This window comes from Petaurus breviceps, unplaced genomic scaffold, assembly GCF_028583685.1.
Source record: "Petaurus breviceps papuanus isolate PSGF00001 unplaced genomic scaffold, PetGlider_PUasm1.0 37, whole genome shotgun sequence".
Lineage (NCBI taxonomy): Eukaryota > Metazoa > Chordata > Mammalia > Diprotodontia > Petauridae > Petaurus > Petaurus breviceps.
Window position 1 is genome coordinate 25,698,555 of NW_027186296.1, and position 14,458 is coordinate 25,713,012.

Here is a 14,458-nt window from a genome sequence, read left to right on the forward strand (position 1 = left end):
TCCCCAAAAAAGGGGACAATCCAAAGTTGGATTGCTGTGCTTCCTTTGCTTGCTCATGTTGCCACTCAATTACTAGACTTTTGAGCTTTTTGCCACAGTAGAACTCTGCTTCCAGAGAGGAGAGCTTTGTCCCAAATCACTGGGGTTTTTGCTGGTGCCAGAGCTATTAGTTTGCTGCCCTCTCTGAAGCCTCTACTGGCTCTTGCACTTGGTCACACACCCTAAGACCTCCACCCTAGACAGCAATCCAGATCCAAGCAGGTTAAAGCAAGAGCAATTACCCCTCAGAATAGTCGCTTCATCCCCCTACAATCTGCAGGCCAGGAGCTCTGAAGCAGCCACATGGTGGCAGCCACGCCTCAGATGCTTCTCCCTCCAGGGCAGAGGCTGGACCCCACTCCTGGACCCCCTATTCCCAAAGTCCACTGACCTCTCACTTTGTCTTTGGCATTTATGGGTTGGTAAATCTGGAAACTGCCCCAGCTGCTGGTGATCCACTCTCCCAAAGTCTACTCCAGGGTCAGGGACACCCTGAAGCTAAAATCACGGGCTCAGATGGGGCTGGACTCTGCTCCCAGTGTGCTGCAATGGACCCTTCCTGTTTGCATGCTGGGCTGTCTTCAGCAGGAGGTTTGTTTCTCTCTGTCACTTTGTGGGTTCTATAGCTCTAAAGTTTGTTTAGAGTCATTTTTTATAGGTATTTGAAGTGGTTATGGGGTGAGCACAGGGAGTTTTCCTGCTTCTACCAAAAAGGATTTTTCTAAGCACGGTCATCAGAGAAGCCAAGAAAAGAGAATTTCAGGAAGCAGGTAATCAGTACTTACGTTATATAGAAGAGTCTAAGAGAATGAGAACTTAAAAAAAAAAGCCATTGGATTTGACAAGAATTAAATCACCAGTTTTTTTAAGAAACTTAAAGAAACCAGTTTCAAATACAACAACATAAATGAAAAGATCCAAATTCTGAGAAACAAAAGTGAATACAAGTCCCAGAGAACATATCTCCTTTATCTCAGCAGAGAAGGAAGGAACACTAGGGCAAAATGTTGTATATACTGTCAGATATGGTCACTGTATGGAGTATTTTTGTTTAACAATATGTTTAACTATTTTTCTTTGTTACAAAGGAGGCAGAGGAGAATGGTATTTATTGTTGTAGTTTTTTTAATATATTTATACTCTTTTTTGTACATTACTATCTCTTCCCAATGATGCCTCCCAAGCTTCCACAAAATCCTCCCTTGTAACTAGTAGGCATAGTAAAACAAGATAAGTCAATGAACTGGCTATGTCTGAAAATACATTCCTCATTTCAAACCTACAGTCTAAAACTACCTTTCCTCTCAGAGGCAGGAGAAATGTGTCTGGGGGCATGGGGGAGATAGAGAAGGATAGTAGCTCCAGAAATGATCATGATAAGCAAACAAATCTCATCAACAAAACTTTTTTTTAAAAGGTGATCTTTTCTTTTAAAAAAAAAATATTTACAGGGCGGCTAGGTGGCACAGTGAATAAAGCACTGGCCCCAGAGTTAAGAGGACCTGAGTTCAGTCCCAGCATCAGACACTTAACACCCACACAAAAGAAACTAGTCATGTAACCTTGGGCAAATTACTTAACCCCAACTGCCCTCCAAAAAGGCTATAAATAAATAAATTATTTACTTTTAGTTTACAACATTCAGTTCCACAATCCCTTGAGTTTCAAATTTTCTTCCCCTGCCTCTCCTTCCCCCCCCCAATGGTGACATGCAGTCAAATATGGGTTCTACAAATACCTTCACATTAAACATCAATCAAGTTGTAAAGAAGGATTATAACCAATGGAGTGAACAATAAGAAAGAAGGGATAAAACAAAACAAACTACAAGAGAGAGAGCAAGTACTTTGCTTCAATCTACATTCAGACTCTGTGGTTCTTTCTCTGGATGTGGATATCCCTTTCCATCACGAGTCTTTTGGAGTTGTCTTCTAACCTTGTATTGCAGAGAGGAGCCCAGTCTATCAAAGTTAGTTGTCACACATATGATGTGTCTGTGATTGTGTACAAAGTTCTCCTGGTTCTGCTCTCCTCACTCAGCATCAGTTTATAAAAGTCACTCCAGGTTATTTGAAGTCTGTCTGCTCCTTATTTCTTACAGCACAAGGGTATTCCATTACATTCATATACCACAACTTGTTTAGCCATTCCCTAATTGATGGACATCCCCTTGTTTTCCAATTAAAAGGTAATCTTTTCAATACAAATAATAGTGATAGAACCTAGGCCACGGAGCTTAATAAGGCAGAAAGTAGAGATAGCAAAAGTGGGATTATACTTTCAGAAAGCCTGACATCAACATAAAATTATAAGAGAGATTAAATGATGGGTAGAAAAAAAACAGCAGAATCGAAAGCAAATGTTTTGGAAAACCTGCTAACATGGCTGAAGACACAGCTATGACAAGGGGGAAACTAGAATCATTAGTGAAGGAAAGTATAAATCTGGAAACAAGTTCTCTCAAGAGGTGAAGGTACAGGTCCAGAAATCAAGGAAAAGTATTAGAGTTAGCAAAAATTACGTAAAAATTCTTCTTTTGAGGCTGTAGGAAAGGAAAATTGGTTAAATGTAGAAAGTGGTAAGGCTGAGGTGAACAATTGGGCTATGACATGGAGCTCACCACAACAGATAATCTCAGTCTTTGTAAAGTAGTAAAGTCATCTACCAAGAATTAAGAACTTTTCTACCAAGAGAGATGCTTCTACTCATGAGCACATCTTCCATTCTTCTCCCTCAAATTCATTTATACTCTTCCTTCTACTCTACTGAACCAAAGATCATCTCAGAACAGTCTTTTAATCTGAACCCTATGAGTGCTGTGTGAGTGCTGTATAACTGCTGTTGCTAGACCTTTTGTAATTTCATTTTTTATTATCTGAATCAACCATTTTCTTTTTAAAGATCTACCCTACTTGTCTACCCCCCCCATCTTATCTCCCTAACCATTATCCTTAGTCACCATCAACAAATATTTCTTACTGTGACACTAATTTCTACCAGTGAACATCAAGGGCCCTTGAATTAAAACATACTGTGACAAATGTAGACATTTACAAGTACTACTATTATACATTGGCAGAAATATTCATCTACTTATCTGGTAATATATGTTAAGAGTTACAAAACTCATGCTCTTTCATCTCATAATTATGCTAAGACTATATATCCTAAGACATTATAATGAAGAAAAGACTCATCTGTACAAAAATTTTCATAGCAGGTTTATTTGTAATAGAAAAACAAGAAACAATTTCTATCAATTGGAGTACAGCAATATAAACTGTGATCAATGTAATGAAATATTATTGTTCCAATGAAATGACAAGTAAAAGTAAATATGGAAAGATTTATGTAAAATTATACAGGGAACAAGGCAAATACAATCATAATAGTGACTATGGCAAGGCAAATCCCAGCAAAAGTCATATATATATACAAAATTATTAACTCAGAAATGATCACAGAAGAAGTAAAATGTTATCTTTACTATTTTGTTAGAGTTTAGGGCTTTTTCCCCTTTTATCAAAATGTATATAGTTCGAACTTTAATTCTGCTTCATTTCAATGAAATCACAAACCACAACTCCAGTGGACCAATAAATAAAAAAAATGCTACCCATCTCCTGAAAGAAAAGTGACAAGAATGAAGAAGCAGAATAAAACAAACATTTTCAGACAGCCAACATATTTGTTTTGTTTAGCTGGGTATTTGTTAAAAGGGTTTTATTTTTCCTTTTCTTTCCATGGGTAGGGGGATGGGGGGATTAAGGAAAGGAGGGATAGCAATAATATTATTTAAAAAGAAAAAAATGAGCATCATTGCGGCATTTTTTTAATGCAGAGAAACAAACAGAAGTTCAGAAGTTAACATGAGCAGGACAGCTTTGAAAATAATACAAGGAATTTTAGTACATACTCAAGAGGAAAAGAAAGTTGAATATTATAGTCATGATTTCACATACAATCTTCATCTGTTATACTTTAGATACAGAAAATTGCTGCCTGTTCAGTGGTCACCACAATTTCAATGATTTTCCATTTCTGAATTATTACCAGTAAGCATTTACAAAACACTAACTACATGACAGGCATTTTTCTAGGAACTGAGGAAAACACTTTCAGCTGAAGGGATCAGGACAAGATTCATGTACTAGAGATGGTGGCAATAGAGCTGAGACCAATGAAGGAAGTAGGAGATTAAGGTAAGGGAAGAGGACATCCCAGTCATCAAATAACCTATGCAAAGGCAAGAAAAGAGTCAAGAGATGGAGTGCTGTGCTTGAGGAAAAATGAGGAGTAGCTGAGCTGGACTACAAAGCAAATGAACAGAGTAACACATAATAAGGCTGGAAAGGCAGGTCAGAATAATGTTGTAAAGGGCTTTGAATGCCAAAGAGTGGAGGAGTTTATATTTGATTCTAATGGCAACAGAGGACCCCTGAAGTTTATGGAGCGTGGCAGTCATGTGGCCAGAACTGGGCTTTAGAAAAATAACTTAGGCAGCTGTGCAGATGATAGACTGGAGTGGAGAGAGATGTGGCATCCAGAGGCCAATTAATAGAAGGCTCTTTCAACAGTCCAGGTGAGAGGTCATTAAAATTTAAACTAGGGTGCTGGCCATGTGGGGAAAAGAGGATGAATGTGAGATGTTGAAGAAACAGAAATTGCAAGATTTAGGAACAGAGTCAATATGTGGGGTGAGGAAAAATGGGGAATCAAGAATGAATCCAAGATCATGACTCTGGATGACTGATAAGTGGTGGTATCTTCAACAGAAACAGAAAAATTTAGAGCAGGGGTTAGTTTGTGGTGGAGGTGCGGAGAATGAGCCTGTTTTGGACATATTTAGTTTGAGTTATCCCTAGGGTATCCAGCTCGAAACACACAATTGGCAGTGATGTGGGCCTGTATCTCTGGAAAGGGAGTGGGACTGGATATACAGACCCTGGAGTTGTATGCAGAGATTGTAAGTGAAATCATGGAAGCTTTATTAGGTCATCAAGTGAGAAAGGATAGAGAAATAAGAAAAAAAGAACCAGAACAGAAGCTTAGGGTACATTCATAATTAGGCAGCATGATATGGATAAAAAGTCAACAAAGACTGACAAGGAACAATCAAAAAAGTTGAGGCAGAACCAGGAAAAAGAAACTAAATAAAAACCAGAGGAGAGAATATGCAGGAGGAGTCAGCAGCAGTGTCAAATGCTGCAGAGTGGTCAAGAAGAATGAAAATTGGAAAAGGACCATTACATTTGGCAAGTAAAATATGACTTGTAACTTTGCAGACAACAGTTTCAAGTGAGTGATGAGGTTGGAAGCCAAACTGTAGAGGATTTAAAAGGGAGAAAAAGGAGAGAAAAAAGAAGCAATGACTATAGACAGTTTTTTTTTTTTCCTAGAAAGTTTGGCTGTGGGGAAAAAAAAAGAAAGATACAAGACAATAGCTTGAGGGGATGACAGGGTCAAATGAGGATTGAGATTTATTTTTAGTATCAGATAATGTTTTATTTCGAAATAGTAAAAACTCACTTACATGGTCTAGCTTCAAGACCAGGCTGTTAAAGAAAAATCTGAATTATATACATTACTTCTTTTAAGCAGCATCAACAGGGAATGTGGCATTTAATGTAAATGAAGGGAAAAAACCATGATTTAGTGCTGGATCATAAGAATAGTCTTTAAATGCCAAAACTTGTTTCTTTATTTGACCAATGTTGACAGAAACCTTTCCAAAAATTATTGCACATATCTGTTTTCTTAACCATTGAAAAATATAATTTATGACAAAAGGTCACCAGCATTATTACTAATATTTACTATGCTGCTACTATGTAAAAGCACTGTAATAAATGTAAGGAATATACAAAAAGGTATTATCTCAGCTCTCAAGAAATTAACAGTCTATTTGAGGAGACAAGAGTATGTACATAACTTCTCTGAACCTCAATTTCCTCATCTACAAATATGGGAACAATAATACTTGGACTATCTAATACACTGCTGTGAGGAAAACACTAGAGATATGCCTGGCACTTCGTAAATCCTTGTTCATTCACTGGCTGAAAAGGGAGTTATTATAAAGAGAAGTAATAATGGATGATAGCATGTTATACACCAGATGAACCCATCCTTTTTTGTTATGAACTCTTCTACTTTTGTGGCTCTAAATGCAGATGTCACTTCTCTAATACTAATACTCTATCTCCTTCCCTTTACATATATAAGCTTGCCCCTTTCTACAATGACCAACTCAAGTCTCACTTCTCCAGAAAGTCTTCCCCAAGATCAACATGAAGAAATGGCTCAATGATAAGAGCACTGGATAACTTGAATTCAAATCCCAGCTCCAGAATTTACTATGTCACCAAGGAAAATTCACTTAGCCTCTCAAAACCTCAGAGTCTGTCTTAAAATGAGTCTAACAATATATGCACTGCCTACATCACAGGGTTGTTTTAAGGAAAAGACTTTTTAAATCTTGAAGTGTTATGAATGTAAGGTATTACTACTATAAGATGATGAACTCTAAAAAGAATTCAGAGAAAGGAATTATCACTAAGGTATAAATTGGACTCTGAAGGCAGGAGGATCAATAAGCACTGTGCAAAGAACAGAAGGAAGGGAATGGAACACAGGAACAGTATTTACAGCAAAGATTTCAAAGGCTGCAAAGCATGAAAAGGTGAGGAGTGACAGCCAAAAACCAAGTCATGTACACAAAATGGGGAGAACAGTAGCTCTCTCAAAAAGAGAAACAGCAGACAAAGAGACCACTAACATTAAAAGGGGTCACCTTCTACTTTTCTCTTTGAGCCCCTGTGCCCAGAAACTCATCACTTCTGTACTCTACCCACTACTTGGTATGTTTGTTTCCAGACATGAGTGAGAATAAGAGTATGGTAGTAGGAAAGTCTTGGCCTTCAATGTCACCCACATTACCTTCCATTTAACATACCATAAATAAAATATACAAGTTACTATACCAAGAAGAGAGCTGTTTGAGTTTATTAACATTTTCAATATGAAAGCCTACAAGTAATTGTCTTATCACAAATGCAATCAATTCCTGATTATAGTAAGTCTTCACTGTTCATTATCTGAATTAGTCTTCATTTCATAGTGTCTCCTAAGGCAAGAAGAAGACTGTCCTTTCATCAATTCAATATGCCCTAACACTACAGCCTCTTGGTTGAACAAATAGTTGTATCTCTTTTACACTGAGATCCTCCAATAGGCAGAAGAGAGCTACTCGGAAATGAAAAACAGGCTTCTTCAAGGGGGCCTGGGGTGGCAGGAAGATGTAGGATTTTGTGTGACAGGACTGACCCCATATTCAAAAGTTCATAGTTGGAACTACTTGAGATTTTCTGCTGCCAGGTTGTCATAACCCTCAGGAAGTTTTCCACAATAAGTAAATTACTATATCTAAATTACTATATTAGCAGAGACAAATCATTTTTGTGATAATCCAAATAAGTAAATAATCTCTAAATCATATATATTATTTTGCACAGAAAATCTAAATAATAAACATTTAAACCTTCCTATAATTTACATTTTGTCTTTTCAAAAATTTCTATTTAAAAACTAAAGAATACCTATAACACCTTCTATACCACCACATTTTTCTCCTATGACAATATAATGCCCTAATAAGTATTTAGCATCTTGAGAAACTGCTACTAGGTAGATATCTAATGTTACATTAAGATGTCTTAATAATCTATCCCTTGTGAAGGCTCTGCTAGTTGCCTAGCAAGAGTTAAATCCATAATGACCACATTGCTCTGCGCTCACAGTATGCTATATTGTTGTTGCTGATGTTAAGGTTTATTTATTGATAAAATTAAGTAAGTTTAAAGAAGAGACCTTGGATGTCATCTAATCTAACTCCCTCATTTTACAGATGAAGGAAGTAAAGACTATTTCCCTCAATTTATACTTTCTTATATTTGCAACAATTTCCTTCAGCCCTCTGATAAGATAGGAAAGGGTTCTATTACAGTTTATTAGGTTAATAGAAAAATGTACTGATATTCTTCAAACATACATCATCTGAGATTACCTTGTACCACCTACTTATGGGTCTTACAAAAAGAGTTCATTTTTACACCAAAGGCAGGTGTATTTTACAATGCTCATTCAATTTATTACAATTATGTGCATTGGGGAAATTCTAAGGTATAGCATTTCTCCTTGTGTAAAATCTAAGAATTTTCATTCACAAAGAATGACTCAGGTTGTTTTAAATATTGCATATACATCAACAAATACGGGGAAAAATTGTTCACAATTGTCAATATGCAAGCACATAAGTAGTAAGAAGAAAAGCTATCCAAATTTCTCTCCAATCTAGCTCTTCTTCTCAAAGAACTCCAAAAAATAAAAGCAGATCACTAAAATTTTATATATGTTTTTCCGTAACTCCGAAACCAATGGAATCTATTAATAACAGTACAGGCTCACTTTTAAATACAAAATGTATCCCTGTTCTAAGTCTAGAAAAATCCAACAAAGGGAGGGACTTAAAATTAACCAACTGACCCTCCATCTGGAGGGGGCAATTTTATTCAAATAGAGACGATAGGTGTCACCTCCTCCTTGTCCATTTTGGCAGTACTTTACTTAAGGAATCAAATTACTACCCATGTCTTCCAAAAAAAGCAAGAGGATTCCTTAAGCATTTAAGTTAAAGGGAAAACATTTAAGTGACTGATGCCCCAAACATCACCAAAGAACAATGTTAAATAATGGAAAAAGAGGTGACTCTAGGGCTTGAGGTCCTGGGTTCAAGTTCTGCTTCTGATACTTAGTAAAATTAGTACGACCTTGAACAAGGCAGTCTATCTGGACTTCAAATCTCTGAGGCCTCTGAGATTCATTTCACCTCTAAATCTTTGATCCTATGATCTGTGAACTTAAAATTTAACTGGAGGGTTCTATGAGAAGCTGCTCATAGTAATCCATAGAAATAAGAAACTTGTCACTTAATAGCCAGCTGCTAACCTGTCATAACAGAGAAGTAACTAAAACAAAGCTGTTTCATTTTGGCTGAAAGTGGAACTCGTGCTATCATTAAGTATAATCAAAATTCAAAATATACAAAAACCTGAGCAATTTTCTAGCCAAAAGAATTCTTGTCTCACCTTTACTTCTAGAGACAAATAATGAATTGGATGAGTTTTAGTCCGTCCCTACCCCTCTGTCACAAAATAGAGGTAATGGAGGCCTATCTTGCAGGATGGTTTTGAGCACATGTTTATATGTGACTACCTACAGATTTAAACTATTGCATGAAGATGAAAACCAAATTCATATATCTGTTGAGTAAATATGTCATATTTTTACAATAAGATTTTTTTAATAAAATGATTCTTATTAGTTAAAATATTATATGTGACAGCCTATTTGCAAACATGTTCTTATTCCAAATAGGAAGATTACTGCAGTCCAAGCAGAGGAGAGCCTTTCATAACTTAAGGATACCTAATTATAACAGGCAGAAGAGCAACACAGAATAGGCACTGGGTTTATGAAACTTGGATTTGAACTTTGTCTCTGCTACTTACTACATGTGTAACCTTGGATAAGTCAAATCATTTAACCTTTGCAGGGCTCAGGGATTCTTAATCTTTTTTGTATCTGGTGAAATATCTGAATCATTTCTCAGAATGTATTTAAATGCATAAAATAAAATACATAGAATTACAAAGGAATTATACTGAACTACAGTTATTAAAATATTTTTAAAAACAAGATTGTGGACTACAGATTAAGAACTCCTGGCCTAAAAATCATTTCTGAGGTCTTTCACTTCCAGTTGAAAATCCTATGACCTTCTCAAATGAAAACTAGCTCCTCCTACTTCCCCCTCATATCTGACCCTAGAATCTTGGGATCAGAAGGGAATAAGCTTCTTGATAATACACCTGTTATTGTTGAAGTAGAACTGCTTAGAAAAACAACATAGTGAACTTACAATATGTTGGCTTTTGTAAGTTTCTTTAAATTACTATACAAATCAATTCAAATTTCGTAACTATGTTTTTCCTTTATTAGGAAATTAATGGGAAAGAGGCAGAAATAGATAGGGTGAAGAAAAAGCTGCAGAAATTTGAAACAGTTCAGAAGGCAAGCTTTAGTTGAATCCTCATTTGGTAAAGAGACTAACATTCCTCCTCCCTAGTCACCCCAATTCTAATTATGGTAAAATTTAGATAAACCTGTGATTGCAGTACTTTAAAAAAATATATATTATAGCATCCTTAACACAGCATCCAATATTAAAACAGATATCTATATATTAAGATCTTCCTTTTAGAGGAGGAAGAGCCCTTTAGAGGTGTAAAGAAAATGAGAAAGGAAGAAAGTGAAGAGATTAACCTGTGCTTGAGTTATGGATATTTACAAACTTATTATGCAGATATTAGTTTATTTTGTTAAGATATATGAACAAGTTTGTACGTTCAAGAATTACCAAAAACAAAAATAATATTGGCTGTTGCTTGTACACCCTATGTTCTACCTTAAAGCTAACTGGGTAGTACAATGGATAAAGTGCCAGATTTGAAGCCAGGATGACTTGGACTTTCATAGACTCGGGTCTATAACTCCTGCCTCAGACATTTTACTACCTGTGTAATCCAGAGTAAGTCTCTTAACCTTCCCAGCCTCAGTTTCCATATCTGTAAAATGGAGGTAATCATAGCATCTACATCACAGGATTAGGAGAATTAAATGAGATAACCTGGAAAGTGCTTTGCAAACCTTAAAGCATTCTATAAATGCTGGTTAAAATTTAATCTTTCATTTTCTTTCAGAGACAGGAAATCATATAATTAGGGCTGGAAGAAACCTTTAGAGGTCATTTAGTAAGACCCTCATTTTACAGAAGGATAGTAAGTGAAGTGACTTGCCTAGGGTCATAGAGGCAATATGTAGTAAAACCTGGTTTTCTGATTCCGGATTCTACACTTTTATTTACAATTATAACAGACAAATTTCTTTGGTTATAATGCATTTTAATTTAATAAACAGACTAAATTAACTATGAGCTAAGATAATAAATAAATTGTCCTGCTAGAAGCCTACATCATATACTATTTATGTTTGTAAAGAAGGACAAGTTCAGACTTGTTTATGACCTTATGATCTAAGAAAGAGGCTGCTTTTAATTAAAATTCACAATAGTAATTAACCAAAATCTAAGAAGTAGTACAAAATTGTTCATCACTCAGATTACAAGGTGTCAAAAATCACCATTTTTTTAAAGTACTGTGGTCTTAAAAATGTCTCAATGAGATGTATAAAGAGTTGTAAGTTTGCTAATAAAAATATATTTTAATAAGTTATGCATCATAACTATACATCAATACTATTTCTTAGGGGAAGCCAAGGACAAGGGAATTCACCTTTTTAATACAAACATCTTTCTTTTATATAACCAATGGAAATTCAATCTTTGGGAGGGAAAGGTAATAAATATTGAACATATCCATTACAGCTATTTAGTCAATATAATATGAAAAGTGAAGTAGTCTATAGCCATATATACACAAAATTAAATGTCAATGCATTAGTATGATTTTAAAAGTTATATTTAAGTATGTTAAGTTTAAGATGTCCTATCTAAGTTTTCAGAACAGATGCTAAGAACTGATTTATACTCCCTGTACGTAAGAGAAGTTTCGCATATGTTAAAGATGTCAAGTGACTTAAGTTGTAAAGGTCATATGAATACGAAGCATCAAGAGGGAGAGAACAATTAATAACCCACAAGAAAAAATCTAACACCATTATTCAAATAATTTTCATTGTTCTTAAAAATTCCCTATGTTAACTATTCTAATGATTATTTTTAAGAGAAAAAGTAAAGGTTCATTCATTTTATTTGCTTCCTAACTAAAAATTATATTCAATTCTACTTTTTAAAATGTTCTATCTTGAAAGATTTTAGTAGCCATCTTGTCAACTTGGACATAATACCTCATTTAAATGTAATGAAAACATGGAAGCTAAATTCAACTTGATGATTTCTGGGAAGCTAATTTATACCTACTGATAGAAGAAACACTAATTTTATTAAAAATCTTAACAGTAAAAGCCATAAAGTCAAGCATCTCCCTCAGTTATGTATTTTTGAGCCCTATATCCTGAAACTGTAAAGAAAAAAAAATCTTTTTATCTGACCTATTCTAGGTAATATACATATACAATATGACTTACCATGTAAAGATCCAAAAAAATTTCTGCATTTACACTTCAGTTTTTTAAATTGCAAACTCAACTGCCAACTACAGTATAATGTGAAACTATTAACTGACCTATTTCATACCACCAAGATAACCTGGCCACATGGATTCTTCAGGAAAATAATGCAAATTACTACATGAAAAACACCAGTTCCACTTTTCAAACTTAGCACATTTAATTTTACTAATTTCATTACTGTTCTATAGTAAATTCTATGCAAAGACCAGATATTCTTCAGATGGGTCTTTTATAAAGTTTAAAAATAAAATTTAAGACTATTTGGGTGTAATAATGATGGGCCTGAAAAGATCTCTATTTTGATCTCAAGGATTTGTTTAATAAAAACATTAGAATTATTTTACGTTCTTAAAAAGGTAGCTCATAAACTAAATTCTAAATATTGTGCTTTCCTTAAAAAGAGTACTACACCAAAAAATATGAGTTAATATGTATGCAACTCCACGTGAATTCATTAAGACCAAGGTACAATCTTTCTGAAAGAAAGATATGCAACCAAAGAGAGATTTTGTTATAGTAAGCACTCCTTATTTACACTTAACGAGAAATAGGTTACCAAACTCAATCTACTTTATAATAAAAAGACCACCATCATCCAAGAGCTCATCTTAATACTAAATTATTTAACAGTCATACACTAACCAAAAAAAAAAAAAAATAACATCAAGAGGCCATCCGATTTGACTTAATCTTGATTTTCAAACATCCTAAAGTATAGTAAAAGAAATATTAGTAAACCTTTATTGGAGGGCAGGTTCCTATTCTCTAAAAAACAAAAGATCATACTATCTTCTGTGAGAATACACACTTAAACTAAAATGTCACGTTTTGGAGTAGTATTTTTTTCAAAGGAAATGCAGAGAATGAACTCCTTCTGGAAGGCTTACAGTCTTGGAATAAACCAGACAAAAACATCTAGAAGGAGTAGCTAAGCCAAGAGACCAAGAGACAGACACATACACAATCAGGTTTTACGCTGCATATTAATATTCTTACGCACAATGGTCTGTTTGGCGAAAATTCACAATACACTTCTTCCCCTCTCCCAGTGTGAATGCAAAAAGGAGTAAACACATTTCACATTTCCCACTCCTAAATACATGCTACCCTCAAGCAATCTAACTTATTTTCTATCCCTCCGCCTCTCCCACAAAGTGAAATATCAAATAACTTGTTAATCTGCAGTCACAATGAGGCAGACCCAGGTTTACATATTTAAAGAGCACACGCCTCCAAAGGTCCTATAAATGTGCACCAGACTCAGGAAACCCACATGCAACGAATGCATCAAGCAGCTCCTCCGCTCGCTCGCTCCCTCCCTCTCTCCCCCCTCCCCTTCACCCCTTTGCAGCAGAAATGTGCCTGGGCTTTTCTACCCCAGCGATGGAGGATCCTCTTACCAGATGGAGTTCTTGATCTTGTGTTGCAGCGCGCGGGCCTCCGTCCCCGGCAGCCCGGGCACCAGGGCTGGCAGAGCCACCCCCGGGCTGGCAGTGCTGGGGGGGAGCTGCTGATGGGCATCGGGCTGCTGTGGTGGTGGTTGTTGTTGTTCCTCTGCCATCGCTGCTGGAGGGGTGGGAGGGAGGATGGGGGGCGGGGGAAGGGGGAGGGGGGATTGAAGGGGAGGGGGAGGAGGAAGAGGAGGAGGGAGGAGAAGGAGGAGGAGGAGGAGGAGGAAGAGGAAGGAAGGAAGCTGGATAAACTAGGCCTTTACCCCAGGGCTCGAGTGAGTCGCTTTCTCCAGCTGCCTGGGGAACATCACCGGGGAGACCGAGAGGCTCCTCGCGGTGGGGGAGCCTCAGCGGGGCAGGGGCATCCCGACTGCCTCAGCCCGCCGTCGCCGCCTCCCTTCAGAGGCCGGACGAGGAGGGGGCGCTCGACGAAGACAACGACTACGGGGAGGAGGGGGGAGGGCAGATGGGGGTGGGGGCGGAGAAGAGGGGGTCCCCCAAGCCCGGGAAGAACGGCTCCGCGGGGACTTGGCCGCCTTGCCTTCCTCTGCCCTCACGTCTCCCGACTGCCGGGCTGCTGCAGCCCCTGGCTCGGCTGGGCGCCACTCGCCGCCCGTCCGCCTCCCTCCCTTGCTAGCTCCCTGCCCTCCTGCCTCCAGCCTCCAGCCTCCTGCCTCCTGCCTCCAGCCTCCTGCCTC

At 37.1% G+C, this 14,458-nt stretch overlaps 1 protein-coding gene across 3 annotated transcripts in view; it reads right to left on the reverse strand.

Annotated features, from left to right (window-relative positions):
- The window catches only part of RFX7 (regulatory factor X7), a 184,496-nt gene extending 170,603 nt beyond the window's left edge, over window positions 1-13,893 (reverse strand). For 2 of the 3 annotated variants that reach the window (XM_069098113.1, XM_069098112.1), the window contains exon 1: window positions 13,710-13,893. In XM_069098113.1, coding sequence (XP_068954214.1) covers window positions 13,710-13,830 — 121 coding nt within the window. In that variant the 5' untranslated portion in view covers window positions 13,831-13,893. The remainder of the gene's footprint in view (window positions 1-13,709) is intronic. The other variant, XM_069098114.1, reaches the window with a different exon arrangement.
- Between the last annotated feature and the right edge of the window lie 565 nt (window positions 13,894-14,458).